The 21984-nt window shown below is 38.1% G+C and overlaps 5 protein-coding genes across 10 annotated transcripts in view; all 5 read left to right on the top strand.

Annotated features, from left to right (window-relative positions):
- The window catches only part of LOC104810451 (RNA exonuclease 4), a 2635-nt gene extending 2172 nt beyond the window's left edge, over nt 1-463 (top strand). The window contains exon 9 of one of the 2 annotated variants that reach the window (XM_019202221.1): nt 1-56. In XM_019202221.1, the coding sequence (XP_019057766.1) occupies nt 1-36 (36 nt within the window). In that variant the 3' untranslated portion in view covers nt 37-56. The other variant, XM_010536759.2, reaches the window with a different exon arrangement.
- Nucleotides 464-8721: 8258 nt separating this feature from the next.
- On the top strand, nt 8722-11711 carry LOC104810452 (protein SAWADEE HOMEODOMAIN HOMOLOG 2-like). Of its 4 annotated transcripts, none has more exons than XM_010536763.2 (11): nt 8722-8789; nt 8951-9024; nt 9656-9741; nt 9831-9876; nt 9967-10138; nt 10387-10462; nt 10559-10610; nt 10693-10836; nt 10945-11064; nt 11193-11498; nt 11548-11711. In XM_010536763.2, exons 2-10 carry the CDS (start codon nt 8971-8973, stop codon nt 11472-11474), a joined length of 1032 nt encoding a protein of 343 aa, XP_010535065.1. In that variant the 5' UTR covers nt 8722-8789; nt 8951-8970; the 3' UTR covers nt 11475-11498; nt 11548-11711. The 4 variants fall into 4 exon arrangements, with proteins under 4 accessions (XP_010535065.1, XP_010535064.1, XP_010535063.1 ...); XM_010536762.2 differs by having other exon boundaries at nt 8733-8815; XM_010536761.2 differs by lacking the exon at nt 8722-8789 and having other exon boundaries at nt 8822-9024.
- A 211-nt stretch (nt 11712-11922) lies between these two features.
- Nucleotides 11923-14729, top strand: LOC104810454 (reticulon-4-interacting protein 1, mitochondrial-like). The gene is made up of 8 exons (XM_010536765.1): nt 11923-12111; nt 12162-12300; nt 12674-12901; nt 13004-13077; nt 13184-13343; nt 13451-13570; nt 13679-13787; nt 14287-14729. Exons 1-8 carry the CDS (start codon nt 12017-12019, stop codon nt 14463-14465), a joined length of 1104 nt encoding a protein of 367 aa, XP_010535067.1. The 5' UTR covers nt 11923-12016; the 3' UTR covers nt 14466-14729.
- Nucleotides 14730-16915: 2186 nt separating this feature from the next.
- Nucleotides 16916-18347, top strand: LOC104810599 (zinc finger BED domain-containing protein RICESLEEPER 2-like). Its single transcript, XM_010536944.1, has 3 exons — nt 16916-17743; nt 17837-18065; nt 18265-18347. Exons 1-3 carry the CDS (start codon nt 16916-16918, stop codon nt 18345-18347), a joined length of 1140 nt encoding a protein of 379 aa, XP_010535246.1.
- Nucleotides 18348-20192: 1845 nt separating this feature from the next.
- LOC104810455 overlaps nt 20193-21984 on the top strand; it is a 2474-nt gene continuing 682 nt past the window's right edge. Inside the window, exon 1 of one of the 2 annotated variants that reach the window (XM_010536766.2) lies at nt 20193-21981. In XM_010536766.2, the coding sequence (XP_010535068.1) occupies nt 20328-21981 (1654 nt within the window). In that variant the 5' untranslated portion in view covers nt 20193-20327. The remainder of the gene's footprint in view (nt 21982-21984) is intronic. The other variant, XM_010536768.2, reaches the window with a different exon arrangement.

The raw sequence follows: 21984 nt of genomic DNA on the forward strand, positions 1-21984 counted from the left end.
CTTCCGATCTGCAACTCCGTGACAACTTACGGGTAAGAAACTCTTCAATGGCACAGGTCGATGATGCACGGGCGGCAATGTTGCTTTACCAGAAGAACAGGAGAGAGTGGGAGAGAAGTGTGAAGGATCAAATACGGATTAAGCAGAAGCAAAAGAAGCGTAAGCCAAAGAAAAAAGTGAAAGAAGCCAATGCTTCTGACACCAACCACAAGCTAAATGGTTAGAAACAGTTCTTGGCGAGAATCTAGTTGGATAGAACAACTATGGAGTTATACCCTTCTTGGCAAGTTTCAAGTTGGAGACTCTATGTTGATCAGTTTTGGAATGATTTTGTTAATTGTTCTTTATACTGATTATCGATTTGTATTGAGCTACAATTCAACTGTATCATGCTATTGTCCCTTTTCTTGTCCATTCTTGATAGGAATATATACGGAAAGTGGAACGATTTCTTTTTGGATTATTGTTGCTGATCTTCTATTGAGCTGCCTGGAACCCTACTGATAGTGTTTCATATCGATTTCTGGGTTGTTTATGATGTGGGTGTGCATCTACAGATCTCTCGAAAGTTACAAACAGGGAAAAGGAAATCTCGAGGGAAGCGGATGGACAAGCTTGATACCCTTTTCAGCCGCCCATTCTGCCATCTAGTCGTAAACCTGGATCTGGTTCTTGCACTCTACTTTGATGGATTCTTGAGCGTATGCTGTGTGTTTTTGCAGGACGTGATGCAATTTGCAGGACGTGAACCGTTAGTGGGGAAGTATCGTATTGTGACATGAAGCATTTTCTTGATAAGTCTCGGAGCTTGATGGGAAGTGGCCATTTGCCTGATTCGTCATGATGATAGAACTTGAATCTTGCTCATTCCTGCAGTTCATCACAGCAGCCGCTCTCATATATTACTTTCCGAGCTAACTTTTTTCGTATTCATTGGCTAACCGATATTTCCCTCTGTGTTCTTATTACAGCTCTTACAGAACCAAAAGACATCGGGTTCGCTATGCATTGTTTATTTGTAATGCAGATGGATGGATCGATGAAAAACACCTTTGAAAAGCTCAAAAGGGGTGTGGTTGATCCTTCATGGGGCTAGATGACACTGAAAACCCGTTGTTATGTGTATGTGCATTGTGATTTTGAGGGAATTGGATTCTTCCTGTGTAGATAATTTAGTATTATCATCTTCAACATTGAGGCAATGCATCATCGTTTTGGATTCCATGATATTCCTTCGTATTCATACCCGGCTCGATATCCAAATTTTATAGTGTACCGGTCTTGATCTGAATACCCGTGGGAGTAGCAAAGGTTCGGGTATTGACGGGTATCTGGTCGAGGGGGATATATCTAAAGTACTCTTTGACTACTTTACGTACTTCTGTCAATACCCTCTAACATCAAAATTTAAAAAAAAAGTGTTACACAGTTTAAAAGACATTTAGACTCTTATAAAAATCTAAAAAGACAAAAAAATATTTTTCACAATTTAAAAAATTGAAAAAACAAAAATGTGGTTATTTCTCTTTCCTAAACTCACGATGCATCTCTCTTCTATCTCTGAAAATCTTTCTATCTCCTACCTCTTGCTATATGTTCTTTCTCTCTCTTCCGAAATCGTTGAATCTTTACCCAAAATTTGGAAAAGTCGAATCTCTCGCTATCTATTAAACTCTTCTGCGATTCAAATAAGAAGTGACGTCGCAAACGAAAAAAAGACTTCTACATCAGCCCAATACTCATCTTCATCGACATCTTCGAACGAGATCGAGAACCGAAGACAAATTAATGAGTTAAACGATCATCGGGTAGATTACTTCTTTTTTTATCAAGTTTGCTAGATTTTAAAAAAAATTTATGTTGACTTTAAGTGCTGACATGAGGATTTGATGGATAGAAATTTAGGGTTATGTTTTTGAATTTTTTTAGATTTCAAAATAAAATATTGGGATTGAAGTCAAATAATCGATTGTGATGTGAAATGGTTAAAATCGAGTTGATTTGAGTCACATGGATGTATGGATCGATATTTGGATGATGAATAATATGTTAATTTGGATCACACTCATATAGGGGATAGAGTTCAATGTAATTTATGTCACATAATTGTATGGTCACAAGGTGAAAAAGTCACATGTCACAGGCTGATTTAAGTTATGTGGTAACAGGTTACAGAGTGATTTAGGTGGCATCGTCACAGGTCACATGATCGGTTTAGTCACATGGTCACAGGTCACAAGTGACATGGTTACAGTTCACAGGACAGTAGGTCACATGGTCACATGTGACTTGGTTACATGGTCTTAGGTCACTTGGTCACAAGTTTCACGGTGACTTGGTAACATATGATCACATGGTACTATGTTAATTTGGTCACATGTAGGGGTGTAAAACGGGCTGGCTCGGCCCAGCCCAGCCCAGCCCGTTACGATCTCAAATTTTTTTAGCCCAACCCAGCCCAGTCCGTTTTTTATCGAGCCAAAAAATGTTCGGCCCGGCCCAACTCGCTGTGGCTCGTGAGCCGGCCGAGCCGGCTCGTGAGCCAGATAATTTTAAAAAAAAGAAATGCAATTAAAATTTTTCTAATCACAATGTTATAGATTATAATAGATTAAATGATACAAAATAAAATAACGGCATAGGAACCAACCAAACATAACTCGATACAATGGTCAGGTTCCATACATTTGACATACAAAAAACAACTATATAATATGATACACAAAAAATAACTATATATTTTGATACACAAAAAAACAACTAGATATACTCTGATACACAAAAAACAACCTTGTTGAAGGCAAAGCTAGTCAGAGTCTCACTTAATTCATCTCCCACCACCTTGATTTACATTATCTTCATCATCTTGACTAGCATTTTCAACGTCAACATCTACAACAATAAATATATGCAAGTTAATAGTTACATTTTAAAAACCAATAATGAAAAGTATAAATGTAAAACTTCACCTGCTCCACGTGCACTGAATCCTTTTAGCCAAGATCGAACACAAATCAACGCTTGTACATTTAAAGAAAGAAGTCGACTTCTATATTTGTTTAAAATCCGAGAGCCAAGACTGAAAGATGATTCCGAAGCTACTGTAGTTATAGGAATGCTTAGAATGTCGCATGCCATCTGTGCTACATCGGGAAAACGATGTATGTGATCTCTCCAGTACTTCAATACATCTATATCTGGATAATCCACCATTCTCATCCTTTCTTCCTCCAAGTACTTGTCTAACTGAGATTTTCCTCTACCCCTTTGAGCTTCGGGTTCATCGTACTCATAGAAATCCTGAATTTTTAGAAATTTGAAAACCTAAAAAATAGTGAATATAAAACTATAATTAAAAGATAGTGAATATAAAACTACCTCAAGTAAACTGATGTTTTTTCCATTATCCCTCGTAGAAGACATATGTTGAGATGATTCTGCATTTTCCAAGTTGGTGCCAAAGGACATGGAGGAGTTGAGTTGATATTCTTTGAAGAGCATATATAACTTACTTTTCAGAAGATTCAACTTTTCCTCAGCACTGTCTGCATCAAGATCAGTCAAACAACGGTTCAAGAATTGAAGTTTCATCCTTGGATCAACAATGGCACCCATAGCAAGTATAACACTGTAATGTTCCCAATATTTGTTGAATTTTTCTTGCATACTACGAGTCATCGTTCTGATATGATCATCGCTGCTTCTCGCATTCATCCTCAACAATTTCTTGATCCTGAAAAGTTGTCCAAAATAATGATTTGACGTCGAATAACTTGAACCAGACATCAAGTTAGTGATATTGTAAAACGGCTTCAATAGCTCGCATATTCTTTCCGCTCTACTCCATTCCTCACTCGACGGGCAATGCTTGTAACCTTTATCAACCACTCTCAATCTATTAAAAGTGCGTTGATATTGAGTGCCTTTTCAAGCATTAGAAATGTAGAGTTCCATCGGGTAGAAACATCCAAAGACAATACAACTCCACTAGCACTATCACCTTCCATACATAACTCAAAAGCATTCATCCTTCCTCTTGAAGCTTTCACATATTTGACGCTATCTCTAATCTTGGATATACCATCACCAAGCGTCTTCAGACCTTCTTGCACAATAAGATTAAGAATATGTGCATAACATCTTATATGGAAGAATTCACCATCACACAATAAGTTGTCATCTAAACAAAGCCTCTCTTTGAGAATCTCTTGGCAAGAGTCATTAGCCGAAGCATTGTCTAAAGTAATGGTAAAAACTTTCTTCTCAATCCCCCACTCCTTCAAAAATTCATGAATCTTAATAGCTAAGGCTTCACCGATGTGTGGATGTGGCATGTCAATAAAAGACAATATCTTGCTACTCAAATTCCAATTTTCATCCACGTAATGTGCTGTCAAACAGATATATCCTTCCCCATTGATGCTCGTCCAACAATCAGAAGTTAAAGATACCCTACAGGGAAGTCGTTCTAACTCATCTTTCATCTTCTCTTTACTCTTCAAGTAAAACTCATAAACCCGAGCAGCAATAGTATTTCTACAACAAAACTTGAACTCCGGATTCAGATAATAAATCCAATCTCTTAGATCTTCATATTCAACAAAAGCAAATGGGAGATCATGAGAGATGATGCGTCTAGTCAACTTTTCATCCGCAATTTGTTGATCAAACTTCTTGGTTATCTTCATATGTCCCTCGGCATCTCTAAACATATTCCTAACATCCTTTATCAATGGCTTATGCAGACATATATGCTTCAAATGCCTTTTCAAAGTTGAAGTCCCATGTGCATTAGGTCTCTGAGCGTATGGTTTCTGACAGTGATTGCACTCAACATGGGTGAAACTAATTCTAGTAAAATGGTCCCATACCTCAGATGTTAACCTTTTCCGTTTTTTTTAGAAGTTTCTTTGTCTTGAGTGACACACTCAACTGCAATATTTGTACCTTGTCCATCAGTATTCATCAAATCCACTGGTTCAGATGAATTCATCTGCAAGACATAGAGAGACATGAGCATTGACTATTGGCCCAAAATATCAAACACACGTGATTTAGATATCTCTTTCGAGCACTTGGTGCTATATATTATACTCATTAAATATAAATATAGAACAAAACCAAGATAAATTCCATTAAAAAATCGAAGAAGAACAAAACCTACAATACAAAAATCTGTTCGAACGAAATTGAGATCTATGCAAAAAAAATAAAAACCCAATGAAAAATGAAGAAGAACCACTGGATCGGATTGAGTATGTTCGGTGAAAGAGAGAGAACCTACTGTACCTTACGCGAGAGTTGTTAATAGTCGAAATCGTCGGTGAATCTGTGTCCGTGATTGATAGGAAATCAGTAGGGAGATCGAAATCAGTAGGGAGATAAGAGAAAAGGAGACAAAGATGATGTTGTTGTCGAAAGAAATCTCTGAGAAGAAGAGAGCTGGAGACCGTCCGAAGAAAAGAGGTGAGAGTCATCGAGCGAAACAATCCCAAAAAAGAAAAGACCATGGAAAGTTGAAACTAAAAAGAAACCCTAATTTTTTTAGTCCAGCTCACGGGCCAGCTCGCGAGCTGACCGAGCTGGATCGTTTGGGCTCGGGCTTAAAACGAGCTGGCTCGTGTGACCCAGTTTTTTTTGGGCTCCCTTTTTCTTGGCCCAGCTCGGTAAAAAATGGGCCGGGTTACGAGCTGGCTCGCGGGCTCTGGCTCATTTTACACCCCTAGTCACATGGTACCATGTTACACGGTCACATGAGAGTTTATCCTATTTGGTCACATGGTCACATGTCACAAGTTACACAATCACATATATCATGTCACTCGGTCACACGGTACCATGTTCATTTGGTCACACATTACCATGTTCACTCGGTCACATGGTACCATGTTCACTCGGTCACATAGTACCATGTTCACTCGGTCACATGGTACCATGTTCACTCGGTCACATGGTACCATGTCACTCGGTCACATGGTACCATATCACACGGTCATATGGTGACATGATCCAGAATGCTGACATATTTTTTTTGTAGCACATTGAAGAGATAATATATGAAGTGCTCCAAGTTTATAACTGCCAATAAGGTGGCGAAAAAATTCCACTTGGGTATGCAAAAACAACATTAAAGTGGATTTCAATGAGAAGGTGCTCCAAATTTATGATTTTCAATCGAGAGTAAAGGAAAAATGTGGAAAAGGAAGTTCAGAAGTTAAGTCATCTCATTTCCACGGTTTGTCTCCTTGCAACCGCCATATTTGTCAATGGAAGTGTTGAGAAGTAGAATAAAAAACTTATTTATGTTATGAACTTATTTTTTTTGTTATGACCTTTTGTTTGTTTATTATAAATCTACAGAATTTTATGTTATGATATTATGTTTTATGTTTATTTTATATCTGAACATATGAGATGAAAAATATTGGAAGGTAAAAGTTTTAGATTGAAAAATTTTGGAGGAAAAAAAATTTGGGTTAAAAAATATTGGATGCTAAAAAATATGGGTTAAAAATATTGGGTCCCACCAAAATCAGGGAAGAATTGTCAACCGTAACTTTTTTGTACACTTGGATTACACTGGGCCCCACCAGAAATATTACTGTTCAAATGGGACCCACAATATTTCAGTCACAGTTGGTCACAAGGGTCGATTTAGTGGATTCTTTCAAATGAATCGATCGGATTGTCATCACATCTTCCATATGCATCATTTTGAACTATATTTAACTATAATAATTGAGTTATTCGAATTTTGTGTGCAAAAGTAGTTCTCACAAATGTGATACATTAGTGTTCATAGTCTTTTATGAAGAATTTTGACAATTTTGGTCTTTTTACATTACAAACTCGTTTTAATGTTTTGTAATTTTGTCATCAACATAATATTTGTGTTCTTTATACCTTATAATAATAGACCAAAGCTTGAAAAGTACGTTTCCACATGTATTTACCTTTATCACTTGGTCACAGGTCACATCCGGTCACAATGGTCACATAGTGTAAAATTGCACATTGGTCACATTGGTCACATGGGACCCAACCACTACTTATATGAGATAAATTATTTACTGTTTTTTAATATGTAGAATGGAACCAAAGTATTATAATATATTATTTTAATACATTATTATACAAAGGTCTTAATGTTTTAGTGTACAGATATAATATAACATTATTATACAATTTATATTTCTTTATTCATTCAAAATTAGGGTTTCTCTCAAACTTTGTTGATGTTGATATTCCTGTTGCGACATGGATCCGCTTTCGGACTTCACTAGGACCCGAAAAGCGGTTTTGTTTAAGTCTTCCACTTTTTCGTTTGTCTTCCAATTTCTTTGTACCCCTCATATCTTTACTTGATTCTGATACGGGTTTGTAACTATGCAAGAGATTGTGTTTTCTTACACTCCAACATTTCGAATTTAAAATCAATGTCGTACGCAACTTTCAATTACAGCCGGATCTAGTAACTTCCAACACTCTTTGGTTTTTCATCACATTTCCTTCTCATTCATATTCTCCATTCTTATTCACTATCCATTTACCATCATACAAAAAATATACAATTGTCGATCTCTCATCTCGTCCGTCTATAATAGTTATAGAAAATATAAATACAAAATGCATATCAATTCGACTATTTTGGACACAGTGACCATGTGACCATATGAATATAGTATCATGTGACCATTATTACCATTCCTCACTATTCTTGACTATGTGATCATATGAACATAGTACCATGTGATAATTATTACCATTCGACCATTTAATTTAAACTCATGTGACCATTATTATCAATCCGACTATTATGGAGATCATGTGATCGTGTGACCATGTGAACCTAGTACCATGTGACCATGTGAACATGGTACCATGTGACCATGTGAATCTGGTACCATCCAAATCAGATCTATGACAATAACATACAACAAATGACAAAACTTCACAAACATCACCAAGTAGAAGAAAAGAAGTGGAAAAAACATCATTCTTTATCAAAATAACACCCACAACCATCAATGTGTATGAAAAACAATAAGATTTTCGCAATTGATTATTTATTTCCAACTCTTCACTAATTTTTCACTGATTTTGTTTTGATTTCGAGCGATTTTGATGAAAAAAACAGAAGAGAGAGAACGTGTAGGAGAGAGAGTGGCCAAATTCGATGAGAGAGAGTGATAGGAGAGAGAAACTCAAAAAAAGAGGAGAGAGATACCGAAAAGAAGGGGAGAGAGAAAAACCCTACATTTTAGGATTTTTTATATAATATAATATATTAAGGATATTTTAGTCATTATCTATTGAAGAAGGTATAATAGAAGTTGAAATTTTTTTTAGGAGAAGGGTATGAGTGGATGTTGATTTAGCACATTGAAGGTATAATAGAAGTTGTCCCTGGCCGAAGAGATGGAAGGGTGACGTTGAGAGGCGAGGGATCTGGATAACAAGTAACTGAGATCACTCATAGATAGTTTTTGGATTTTGGAATTTAATTTTAAATTTTTGTTTTATTTGTAAATTAAAAAAAAATTGGAGTTTTAAGTATTTAGTTGATTTTTTTTATTAAATTAGTTTTTTAAGTTTAAAAAAATGTTGAATTTATAAAATTTTGATTGTGGGGTTTTTTTATAGTTTTTAAAAAATCCAAAAACTTTTTACATTTAACTCCGAAGCGGAGCTAGTCCGTGTCAAAATCCAATCACAAATCCACAAAGAAAATCTCTCTCTCTAAGGCCCGGTCCAGGGAGAGAGTGCAAAAGACCCAGAGAACGTCATATGTATGAAAGAAATTTCTGTTGCTCTGGTCCGAGAATCCTTTTGTATCTGACTTGGGTTTCCGTTTCCCGGCCATTATTTTCCCGGAAATTTTGAATAGCAAAAGTTTTTCCGTCTCTATTTTTTCTCTCCATCACCATCTTCTTCTTCTTCACTGAAGCAGGAGGGTAAACGCACCGCACCATGGGTCGGCCTCCCAGTAATGGCGGTCCCGCGTTTCGATTCACTCAGACGGAGGTGATATTCTCTTACAATCTGATGTGTTTTGGTCCTACCTTGTTGGAATTACGGACTGGGTCGGTTCGATTTCTAGGTTTGGTCCGCGTCGTAGTGTTTTGGGTTCTGATTTTTTACCCTCCATCGGACCAGTTTGATTGAAATTCCCACAATGAGTCGCCTCTTGGATGTAAAACCGAGCCAAAGCGGAGAATAACTTGTGAAGGTTTCGATTTCGACGGCTGTTTTCTTCCCACAATGATGCACTTGGTTTGCTTGATGATTTGCTAGTTGTTTGAGGGAATCTTTGGTTTAGGGTTTCATCTTTCCTCTCTCGGATTGAAGGGTTTATTGGACATGGAATTTCACTAAACCCATGGTATTTTCCCCAGAAAAAACGACGAATTTGGGTTCTATTCAGCGTAGAACTTCAAGTGGGTCTTAAACTATCTTAAATCCAAGGTTAAAAGTCCATCAAATTCCTATACCCAAAACCCGATTTTCAAGTCTTCTGTGGTTGTTTTGGTAGTTTCTTTCAGGAATTTATCCCATGGTTTTGTCTCCTAATCATATTAGTTTCTTATTTGCCTTGGTTGTGTTCTTCTAAGTGAACTCTTTCTGATGTTGTCATAATCATCGAACATGTGGTAAGGTAGCGGAGATGGAAGCGATTTTGCAAGAGCATAATGCGGCAATGCCAGCTCGGAATCTTCTCGAAGCTCTTGCCGATAAGTTCAGGCATGTGATGTTTCCTGGCCTGTGATCTTAACTTTCTCTTTTGTCAAGAATCATCTACTGTTTACGTATTTGTTCATCTGTTTTTGTAGCGAGTCAGCTGATCGGAAAGGGAAAATCGTTGTACAGTTCAAGCAAGTAATGGGTTTTCTCCTATTTCGGTTCATATCCCTTTTTTAATCGGAACAAGTTTTACTTGATGCGAGTTCTGTCTGTGTTCCAACATAGGTCTGGAACTGGTTCCAGAACAGACGATATGCCCTGAGAGCGAGGGGGAATAAACCTCCGGGGAAACTGAATGTATCTTCTATGCCGGTTGATGGCCAAACGAGGAATGTGCTTCAACCTATCCCTGTTCCTAAGTTCAGCCAGGCTCCTGCAAATGTACCTTCTCCTTCGGGTAAATTTAGTCGTCTCTCTTTTATGTTCTGTATTTGTCTTAAAATCTATATTGTTTTTGCTACTAGTATGGCCGAAATCTTCGGTTATATTTTGGGTTTTGGTTTACGAAAAACCTTGCTTCTTAACTTTTTTTTTTTCTCTTGTTAGCTTAAACCGCAAGTGGAATGGAGTACTTATGTCTGTCTATGTTTTGTCCTTGTTTGTTCTTTGTGCTGAAACCTGTCTTTTCTTTGTTATCGAATTCAGTTCCTGCCGTTACAAGGGGCGGCTCTGAGAACTCGTACTTGGAATTTGAAGCTAAATCAGCCAGGGACGGTGCATGGTAATTACTCCCTTACATCGTAATTACGGTCTGATTGCATGAACATTTTCTTCGATTTCGTTTCATCCAAGCTCTTGCTCTCTTACTCACTCACAGGTATGATGTGCAAGCTTTTCTAGCTCATAGAAACCTCGAGACTGGTGACCCGGTAGTTTCATATGAAACCCTGATGATGTTTGAGAGGGACTTCTGTCTCGTAATTACTCTCATCCTTTTGTCGGGTACTCCAGGAAGTGCAGGTTCGGTTTTCGGGTTTTGGAGTAGAGGAGGATGAGTGGGTGAATGTTAAGAAACATGTAAGGCAGAGATCACTCCCATGTGAGGCATCGGAATGTGTTGCAGTTCTTCCCGGAGACCTCATACTCTGTTTTCAGGTACTGAAATTTCTTCCCCGAATCACCAGATCATGAAAAATGGTCTCTTTTCTTGCTCGCTCTTGACGCATACGTATTTTTTGATACTGTGTACGCGTCTGTTTTCAGGAAGGTAAAGATCAAGCTCTGTACTTTGACGCCATTGTTCTCGACGCACAGAGAAGGAGACATGATGTACGAGGTTGTCGGTGTAGGTTTTTGGTTCGGTACAGCCATGACCAATCCGAGGTTGGAAACTTCATTTCTTTCTGAACGTCTTCCTTCTCGCCCTACCCTCGTGATTTCACGAGCACGCATACACAAAAACACGTCTCACCTGTTTGCCGATTTCCGCTTTTTTTTTTTTGTTTTGCCAGCAGGAAATCGTGCCATTGAGGAAGATTTGCAGGCGGCCAGAGACAGATTACAGGCTGCAGCAACTCCACACTGCTCCAAACGACTCGTCTAACTCGAACCAACGCCACAAACCCCCTCCAGAAACCACAACAAAATCCTCCGGCTTGGACCTCATCGGGTCAGTTTCCTCTGCACCCAACTCCAGTGGTGCGGCTATAACCACTGCAGCCGCTGATTCGGTTCAACCTAGCTCTAGTTCGGCTCCAATTTCGGCTGGGCCGGTTGAGGATGTGCAACTCTAGCTCCTACTGAACCGCCACTGTCACATCGGTTGAGGATGTGCAACTCTAGCTCCTACTGAACCGCCACTGTCACATTCTGTATTGAGCATTTAACTCGGAGCATATGTTCTATATCTGTCATTGTACGGAATGTCTGAATACACCTAACCGTATCAGGCCCATGTTATTTTTGGAAGTATTCCGGTTTCCCGGTTCGGTATTCCATCTATATGCATCAGCACTGTGAATTTGATTGAATTTTCTCAACCCAGCTTAAACCGGAGAATCTCATTTGGTATACGTAAGAATTCTGGGTTTTGGTTTGGTTTGATAAATTGCGTAAAATTAGCTCGTTTTTGGGTCATATAGTTGTAAACCGGTTTGGTACGGAGCAGACCGGTAAACCAACCGTTGCTCCATGAATAGAAGGAAGTACAATCTGGCCGCTCTGCGGATGCAAACAAGGCCACGTCCCTTTTTTTTGTATGAAAGACCTAAAATAGAGAAGAAATAAAAGCAGAATTTGCAATAACGAAGACGGATCGGATCGGGACGTCGGAAAAATGCGAGTCTTGAGGTCATCGCGCGGCGGTTCCGGTGCCGGCGTCGTTTTCCGGGCGCTGAGGATGAGTTCTCTTCGCGGCATCTTCACCGGCAGGTGCCGCGGGCGCTGAGGATGAGTTCTCTTCGCGGCATCTTCACCGGCAGTTGCCGAGCCGTGATGTTGCCGCGCTTCGGCGGTCCGGAGGTTCTGGAGCTCCGGGAGAATGTTCCGGTGCCGAATCTTAAGCCCAACGAGGTTCTTGTTCGCGCGCGAGCTGTCTCCATCAATCCTCTTGATTGCAGAGTGAGAGATTCCTCTTCTTGTCCCACTTTCGATTTCATTTGTTCTTCGATAGAATCGGGTATCTTCTTGACTCAGGAATTAGAATTGGCATGATCTTGTTTCAATTGCTGGGGTTTTGCTCAGATTCTGGATAGTTGTCAGTGTGTAGAATTTTTGTTCACCCAGAAAATGTCTGAAACTTGAAGAACTTAGTTTGTACATCCGATTTCACAACCCCTCAATCAAGTAGGGATATTTACCATTGATGATCATATTCAGACCTTTGCAGCAAAATGTTTTCTAGGTACTGCACAATGGAAGTAGTGAAACTATGATTTGAATTTTGTGCTTATACTGAATCGGTGTTGGGATATCAAATGTTATTTGATCTTAGATGCGAGCTGGCTATGGCCGTTCTGTGTTCGAACCACATCTACCCATTATATTAGGTCGCGATATCAGCGGTGAAGTTGCATCAGTTGGCAGTTCGGTAAAGTCGTTTAGAGTTGGCCAAGAAGTTTTTGGTGCATTGCACCCTACGGCGCTTAGGGGTACATATACTGACTATGGGATTCTTTCAGAAGATGAACTCACAGAAAAACCATCATCAGTTTCTCACGTTGTAAGATGAACTAACCCTTTTATAATACTAAAGATTTATGATTACCGGGCTCATGTTTTTCTTTCGTTTGTGTAACCATTTGGTTGTCTATCGCTTTTTTAGGAAGCAAGTGCTATCCCTTTCGCAGCACTGACTGCTTGGCGTGCTTTGAAGAGTAATGCTCGTGTAACTGAAGGGTATGATTCTGCATCAGAATACATATACTAGTAAACCCTTTGTGTTCACAGTTGCTTCTTGTTATGTACTCAACTGCTGTTTTTGTCTTGAAACTTTCTTTTGCAGACAAAGGGTATTAGTTATAGGAGGAGGAGGGGCTGTGGGTTTAGCCGCGATTCAGCTCATGGTGGCAGCTGGTTGCCATGTCACGGCTTCTTGTGGGGGTCAGAGTAAAGAGAAAATACTGGCCACTGGTGCTGAGCAAGCTGTTGACTACACAACTGAGGTAGCATCTAAAATCGTGTATTCATCTGCTCATCCGTCCATGGAAACTCTCATTACAGCCAGACCGTGATGATCTGGTGACAACTCTGGAACTGTTTTCATGTAAAGGACATAGAGTTGGCGATAAAGGGAAAGTTCGATGCTGTCCTGGACACTATTGGTGTGCCCGAAACAGAAAGAATTGGCATAAACTTCTTGAGGAAGGGCGGAAACTATATGACACTTCAGGTATATATCACTTTCTTTGGTTGATCGATTCCTTTTTCGTGTTTTTTGAACCTCGTTTATTGTCTTGGATTGGTGCTTTAATAGTAATTGTTTTCTCCTGTGCAAAAGGGTGAGACTGCTTCATTGACAGATAAGTACGGACTTGTGATTGGACTTCCTCTTGCTACTTCGCTCTACACGAAGAAAAAGATGCAATACCGTTATTCCCATGGAATAGGTATGATATAATTCCCGCTATATGATGCATGCTCCACTTATGTTTCATTAGATTTATCTTATATAATCGAACACCGAATATTCCGAGCATGGTTCATTTCATGTGTGAGGAAACATGAAAGAGGCGGGTTAATGAAGTGATAAGGAATCATCTAAAATTCATTCCATTCCAAATGTATCAATATTTAAGCAAATATGTGAAGTGGTAAGATTAAAGGTAAGAGAGGAGGAACTCTAGGTTTATGTTTTTATGTAATAGAATTAAAATCTAGGGGTAAAGCCATACATTAACTACTCCTTGGATACCTGCGGATAATTACTCGTCTTATACATTAATACCCAAACCCGAATTTTGGATTTTCCTAAAAATAATACCCGATATAATCTCATAGTGTTCGGGTACCCAAATTTCGGAGGTTTTTCTGTCCCACCTCTAGTTAAGTCTACATTCTTCAACTTGACTATTTGAGTTTAGAACCTGTTAATTGTGATGAACACAGACTATTGGTGGACGTACATGAGGGTCGACGCTGAAGGTCTGGCTGAGATCCGTCGGTTGGTTGGAACCGGGAAACTGAAAATACCGGTGGAGAAAACTTTTCCGATCACGGAAGTGATAGCGGCTCACGAGGCGAAGGAGAAGAAGAAGATTACGGGTAAAGTTGTTCTAGAGCTCTGAACTTGATGGTAAACGGAACAATAAATCCTTTTATTAGAATTACCTTTGCAATATGGAGTTTGTGTAAATGATCTTTAACAGGCTTTAGATACACTGCATGAACTGAAGAGTTTCTTCCGTAGGGGAAAACAAAGGGTTACTCTTTTCTTGTGGTGGGTAAATCATAAATGCAGTAATGCGGATTTTGTGAAAATTGTTATATGCTGTAACTTTGTATGTGATAGTTGTTTAAAGTAAAAAAAAAAGATAGTAAGGTATAGGATATTATATTTTTTTAGATAATCAGATGTTTTGAGTCAAAATCTAGACTAATTTTGGGATCCGAAGATAGCCATGTGATTAAAATATATGCTTTTTTTCTCAACTTGAGATTCGAATTCGGGACGAGATAAATGATTTGTTTTGTGTTTCCATTTTATGGGATGAGCTGTCTAAACTTAGAAATATGATATTATATTTACAAAGGTAAAATATAAAAGCAATTGATTTATAATATGAAATAAAAAAAGATTAAAAAATGAAATATAATAGGACATTCTAGATAATTTTTTAGAATATTCTCGTTAATTATCTCATATAGCAAGTAAAACTTAAATTACTCTCTAAATAACATCAATCCAATAAATTAATTTCTAATTTTAAAAGTAATTCGGTAAATGTCATTTTTATTTATTTTGCCTGAAGATAGTGATGTCAAGGACATAAATGGCCTCTATAGTTAGAATTTTAAACTTCATCATATAACATCCTGTAACAAAAAAAAAAAATACAATTGTCATTGTAAACTGTAGTAAGTTTCAATAAAAAAAAATATATGTTTTTACATCATCCTATCATGTGGATATTATTGGAGACACAAAAGCCATGATCCCATTTGCATTATCTATTCACAGTGTGTGTATATATATACACACACATTATGGGACAATTAGGTTTAATAATTTTAAGATTTGATATGAAACCAACTAATCCAAAAGTGTGGGGGCAAAGTCAGCTCACAGACACATACACATGATCTCACATTAAAGTATAATCTAATGGCTGTGAATAAAACACATATCTTATTAATGTGGCATTGATGATAGGTATCAATCTCACTAATGAAACAAAACACAAAAAAGCCTCATGTGTAATTAGAGATATCATATGATTTGACATTATATGTGTAATTAATTAGTCTCTCTCTCTCTCGAATTAATTATGATTAAATTAATTAATGTAGACAAAAAAAAAAGTATAATTAAGAGAGTCCCAAGCGTCATTAAAAGCAGAACATGCAAAATGTTAATGAGTTGTTTTGTCTGGTTTTGGTCTTCCATTTAATAAGTCAGTCTGCCACGTCACCACCCACCCTCAACGTTGACTCACACGCGTTTTCATGCGCGTGTTGTTCACTGCGTTCTTCATACCTTAACCAGGGATGTGAGAGGAGTCCCGTTGGTGGGCGGATTCGTGAATTAATCCATAATTTTTTTGAGTTGGATTTAGAATATTTGAGTAAAAAACGGTCAAACAAACCAGTTCGTCATGGGTCAGATTTGTGGTGAGCCAATTCGACAAGTATACGGTTGGTTCGCAAAACAAAAAAAAAAATTCTAATTTTTTTAAAATTTTATATATTTTTAAATATTTTTATTAGATATTTAATTTGTTTTGTTTAAAATTTTAAATTTTTTTATTATATTTTAAATATTTTAAATATTTTTTAATATTTTTTAAAATTATATATTTGGTTCGTGAGTCGACTCGTTTGGCTCATGTGTTAAGGTGATTTGGACTATAATGGTTTATTTTTGGCTTGTTAAAAAACGGATTGGATTGGATTGAGTTAAAATATTTCTAAATCAAAATAAGCCAGAACGGATCCCTAACCTTAAAACAATACATTTTTTTTTACCGTATTTTTATTATACAGACAATCATCCATCCATGAATAAATTTTGATTCTTTAAGTGTATTCATTCTTCAAGAAAAAAACTTGTAATAAACTATTTGAATAAATAGTATTTTAGAGAATATATTTTGTTATCAATTGTAAATTTTTTAGATAATTTTTTTAAAAAATTACAATTTTATCGTAAAAATAACTAATTACAATAGAGTACTAATTAATAAAGATATATATATTTTTTTATATTTTTTATTGTGAAAACATTTAAAATATCATTTATTTCGAAACCGAAAAAATATAATTTTACTTTTTAAAGAAATCTTATATATTTAAATTAGTGTATTTCGATACAATGAATTTAATAAATAATATTTGTGTGACTGCACATTATGTTGATGAGAATTGGAAGCTGAATAGTAAGATACTGTCGTTTTGTACATTAGTCCCCCCTCACACAGGAACAGAGATATCTAAGAAGATTTTTGGTTGTTTGAAAGATTGGGGAATAGAGAAAAAGATTTTTTCTCTCACGTTGGATAATGCTTCAGCCAACGATAGTATGCAAGACATCTTGAAACACCAACTTTCTTTGCAAAATAGTTTATTGTGCGAAGGTGAATTCTTTCACATCAGATGTTGTGCACATATCTTGAATATCATAGTGCAAGCTGGTTTGAAGGTGATTAGTGATGCTCTAGACAAGATTAGAGAAAGTGTGAAATATGTTAGAGCGTCAGAGGCAAGGATGAAAGCGTTTGATGAATGTGTGGAGCAAGTTGGTGGAAATATTAGAGCTTCTTTGTGTATGGATGTGGCAACACGTTGGAATTCTACTCATATGATGCTTGTAAGTGCTCTCAATCATCGATATGCTTTTAGTAGCCTTGCTTTGATTGATAGAAATTACAAGTTCTGTCCAACAAATGAAGAGTGGATCAGGGGAGAAAAAATACGTGACTTCTTGAAGCCGTTTGATGATATTACAACGATGATATCTGGTTCAAAGTATCCGACTTCTAACTTGTATTTCATGAAAGTTTGGAAGATTGAAATGCTTTTGAAAGAGTATGTAGGAGGTGAAGACGAGCTTCTTAAAAGCATGGCTGAAAGAATGAAGGTGAAATTCGATAAATATTGGGAAGAATATAGTATCATTCTTGTCATAGGATCTGTGCTTGATCCGAGGATGAAGTTGGAAGCATTGAAATTCTTTTATGATCAACTTGACGAGGAAAGTAGTCAATCAAAGGTGGATAAAGTGAAGAGTAAGATGTATTTAATCTTTGAAGAATACAAAAAAAGATTTGGGATATCGACTTCTAAGAGTTTATCTATTTCACAAGATAACAGTTCAAAGGAGGATAAACAAGGTTCGACTCAATTTGATGTAAGTTCTCTTTTTCTTTTTAAATTTGTGTTTCTTATTTTGTTATTAGATTTTTTTCTATTGTAATGTTTTCAATTTTTTTATATGATTTAGGAATTAAGTGGATGGAAAACCAAGGCTTCTTTAGACGATGGATTAAAAACGGATTTGGATAAATATCTAAAGGATCCTACTATAGATTTACATCGATATAAAGATATGGATATCTTGGAGTTTTGGAAGATCAATGAAGCACAATATGGTACTGCATTGGCTTTTATGGCATCTGACATTCTCAGTATTCCTATCACTACCGTTGCTTCAGAGTCGTCTTTTAGCGCTGGTTCTCGTGTTTTAAACAAATACATAAGTCGCCTTTTACCTACAAATGTCCAAGCTCTCCTTTGCACTCGTTCTTGGTTATTTGGTTTCGAAGAATATGGTAAAGTCTATATTTTTGTTATCCATTTTGTTTAGTTGTTTATATTTCTAAGTGTAAGTGTTTAACTTATATTTGTTTCTTTAATTGTCGTATTGTGTAGATTCTAGAAGTGGTATTGACGGCACTCTATCAACCTCATTGTCACCTATGGTCATCTTGCCGGAGGTGGTGTCGGAGAATTGATCAATCAACTAAATTTTTCAGCTTTATTTGTTTTCCGAACTAATACTTTGTTATTATTGGTTTTAAAAATATTTTTGAACTAAATACTTAATTGTTATTGGTTTTAAAATATTTTTGTTGAATGTTTCACATTGTTATTATTATTATGATTATTATTATTATTATCGTCATAGAAAAATATTTTTATTTAATAAAAAAGCCCGAAACCCGGCCCGAACCCGCCCGAAACCCTGTAGGGCCGGGCTCCGGGCCACCAATCATAGACCCGGAAAATAAATGGGCGGGCCGGCCCGGCCCGAAAATATCTAGGCCCGAATCGAACCCGGCCCGAGCCCGGCCCGACCCGCCCCTTTTACACCCCTAATAAATATCACTAATAAATTATAAACAATGTGTGTTTGTGTATTGTACCTCTAATTAAATTAATTATCAGAGTAAGAGTCATTAAAAGCATAAACATGGATTAGTGTTAAAATTGAGTTGTTCTGTCTCTGGTCGTAGTCATGGTCGTGGTCAAACACCCCTTGACTCTGCCACGTCACCCATCCTTTTATAACGTTCCATATGCAGGATCCACGCGCTGCCTCATGCGCGTGTTTGTCACGCCCTCTTCGGGTCTTTGTTTTGTTTTTATCTATAAGGCGTTTTGATTGTACATTTGGATCGCACTTAATAACAAGTTTCCTGCTCTTTATACTCCCTCCATTTTTTAATAAATGTGTTGGATTAATGAGAATATATATAACTTTTTTTTATAATTTTTTTTAAAAACTGTAATAAAATCTAAAACAATATTTATTTAGAAATGGAGGGAGTGTTTCTTTAATTAAAAACATATCATCTTGTAGGGAGAATAATATTGAGTACATTTCTTATGTTTGGATTGGTGGGTGGATGTTATAGAGAATATGAAAGACTTTGTTTTATTTCATTATCTAAATAAACTTAGAAATATGTCAAGTGTGAGTCCAAGTAATTCATAAAATAAATAAAAAAAAATAAATTGCAATATTATTAAGCTGTGAGAGAAGGGCTCATTTCAGAGCAGAGGCTGCGCTCTCGAGGTCCAACGTCTTCATTCAGTGCGCAAAAAACGACACGACGTGCCATTCGTTTCATAAGTACCAAAAAAAAACACAGAATAAGAAATTTATTTTTGTTTTTAAGCAATATATATAATATAAAGAATCATTAATCCTATCCCTCGGTTTAGGGTCACGTGCGACCTTTTGGATGCTTTTATGGTTTCACTCTTATTAAAAAGATATCTCTTTAGGCTTTTTTATTTTATTTTCTCATGTAATTTATAATATTGCGTGACTTGGATTTTATAAAAAAATAAAGCAAATATTATTTTACTAAATTATATGAATAAAAAATAACCAAATATTAAAATTTATATATATATATATATATGAAAATTTAAGAAAAGAGATTTGAAAAAATATCCAAAGTTTACTTTCACCTTGTATAAAAATAGATACGATACGCGCACACAGATGCATGTGTGGGTGTGTATTTTTGGGAAAGCAAGAGAACCGGTGCGCACATGTTTGTACACAGACGTACAATTATCGCCTTTCACTTCATCTCGCCTGTGGCCCCCACTTCCTTCCAATTGCCTATTTATCTCCACGTCACCATCATTTTAAATTATATATCTCACTAACTAAAATCATATTTATTATCCAATTAGTATATTATTTTTTATTTCGTGATTGTTGAGATCTTTAAACAGAACGGTCGATGTAACAAGAAAAAAATAGAAATATTTATGTTTTGAAGATATAGTGGCAGTTTGGGTATTGTTTGTTGATAAGATGGGCATTATCGTCATTTCACCCAGACTTTTAAATCCCCTCAAGGACAAACGCAACAGCAACAACAGAGCTTCACAAATCTCTCCCATGGCTAAACTCACTCTGTAAAAGAAAAAAAAAAACCCCCGAAGGTAAAGGAATCTTACCGAAGAAGTTAACAATGGCGGAGGCGGAGAGACCCCATCGATCTTCAAGCCTTAACAGCAGCAACAACAACACCACCACTGACCTCTTTATCTGCTTCACCTCTCGCCTCTCTTCTTCTTCCTCCATGAGACTCTCTTCCAAGTCCATCCTCAGCCCCGCTCGCTCCGCCTCCCTCACATCCTCCATCAGTCGTCGCCTCCGCAGTAGCGGTAGCTTGAAGAGAGGAGTTCTAGCCTCGCCGATGTTCGGCGCCAGTGGCCGGAAGAGATCTGGATCTGGCTACGACAACAATCCCGAGCCGTCGTCTCCGAAGGTGACGTGCATCGGTCAGGTTAGAGTTAAGACGAGGAAGCATGTGAAGAAGAAGATGAGAGCGAGATCTAGGAGGAAAGGTGAGACGAGCTTCCGGAGATCCTCGGAACAGAACGACGGCGCCGGAGGATGCCGCTTCGACGCGAGCGAGAACCGGTGGGTGCATTTTCCGGTGACGATCTGCGAGTCTCTCAGGGCGTTCGGTTCCGACTTCAACTGCTTCTCCTCCTGCAGATCCTCGTGTACGGACGACGGCCACCGCAGGGATCGAGACGGAAGGCGGCCAATGAACGACGGATGTGGCGGCGGAAGCTCCTGCGGCGCGGTGTTCACTCGGTGGTTCGTGGCGGTGGAAGAGACGGGAGGGAAGAGAAGGGAGATAGAACTTGTTGTAGGCGGAGAAGACGAAGTGGAGCACAACGAACGGCGGAGGAGTCGCCGGAGGCACGTGTTCGAGGGGCTCGACTTCAGTGAGTTAGATGTGAAGACGGAGAAGAAAGAGAAAGGAGAAGATGCCGGTCGGATCGGCATCTGCGCTCCGCCGACGAACGCATTGCTGCTGATGCGGTGCAGATCCGATCCAGTGAAGGTGGCGGCGCTCGCGAGCAGAGTCCGAGAAACGCAAATGTCTCTGAACGACGGCGCGGAAGCGGAAGAAGATGACAATGGTGCAGCAGTAGATGAAGTTGACGAGAGAAGAAGGATTGAGCTGGAAATGGAAGACAAGAAGCGAATCGAGATTTGCGAGAAATGGATTTCCGGCAAGATGATTCCGGAGATTGAAATCGTAGAAGAAGCAGAATCCACACTGGTCTCACGAGGGGAGGAAGAAGCAAAAGTCATGGAAGATTCGGTCGATGAAGGGCAAGAGTCAAAAGCCCTAGAAGACTCGTGTGAGGACGAAATGGAAGCAACGTTCATGAGAAACATCGAAGATGATATCATGAACGCGTTAGAAGAAGACGAACAGCCGCCGGTGAATACAGATTTGACGGCGGCGGCAGAGGGAAAGAAGGAAGAGAGGGAAGAAGAAGACAAAGACATTGTTGCTTCTGGAACTCAAAACGAAGAAAGATCTGAATCCGAAGACCCAGACAACCCGGATAGACCGGAACTCGACCCGAATCCGGCTCCGCAGAAGAGAGGAAATCCACCGGAGGCGACGGAGAAGGAAACGACGCCGTACAAGGTGTTACCGGATTGTCTGCTTCTGATGATGTGTGAACCGAAGTTATCAATGGAAGTTTCAAAGGAGACTTGGGTTTGCAGTACGGATTTCGTCAGAGGGTTGCCGGAGCGACCGCCGGTGAAGAAATCCAACGGCGGAGGGGGAAGAGACGAACCCAAGAAGCGAACCG

The sequence above is a fragment of the Tarenaya hassleriana genome, unplaced genomic scaffold, assembly GCF_000463585.1.
Source record: "Tarenaya hassleriana unplaced genomic scaffold, ASM46358v1 Cleome18, whole genome shotgun sequence".
NCBI lineage: Eukaryota > Viridiplantae > Streptophyta > Magnoliopsida > Brassicales > Cleomaceae > Tarenaya > Tarenaya hassleriana.

Coding starts and splice junctions, on each gene's coding strand:
- LOC104810452 (XM_010536763.2), top strand. CDS start 8,971: ATGGGTCGGCCTCCCAGTAATGGCGGTCCCGCGTTTCGATTCACTCAG. Junction 9,742..9,830: donor GCTCTTGCCGATAAGTTCAG/GCATGTGATGTT, acceptor CTGTTTTTGTAG/CGAGTCAGCTGATCGGAAAG. Junction 10,139..10,386: donor AAATGTACCTTCTCCTTCGG/GTAAATTTAGTC, acceptor TATCGAATTCAG/TTCCTGCCGTTACAAGGGGC.
- LOC104810454 (XM_010536765.1), top strand. CDS start 12,017: ATGCGAGTCTTGAGGTCATCGCGCGGCGGTTCCGGTGCCGGCGTCGTT. Junction 13,078..13,183: donor AATGCTCGTGTAACTGAAGG/GTATGATTCTGC, acceptor TTTCTTTTGCAG/ACAAAGGGTATTAGTTATAG. Junction 13,788..14,286: donor CCGTTATTCCCATGGAATAG/GTATGATATAAT, acceptor TGATGAACACAG/ACTATTGGTGGACGTACATG.
- LOC104810599 (XM_010536944.1), top strand. CDS start 16,916: ATGCAAGACATCTTGAAACACCAACTTTCTTTGCAAAATAGTTTATTG. Junction 17,744..17,836: donor AAGGTTCGACTCAATTTGAT/GTAAGTTCTCTT, acceptor TATATGATTTAG/GAATTAAGTGGATGGAAAAC. Junction 18,066..18,264: donor AGAGTCGTCTTTTAGCGCTG/GTTCTCGTGTTT, acceptor CGTATTGTGTAG/ATTCTAGAAGTGGTATTGAC.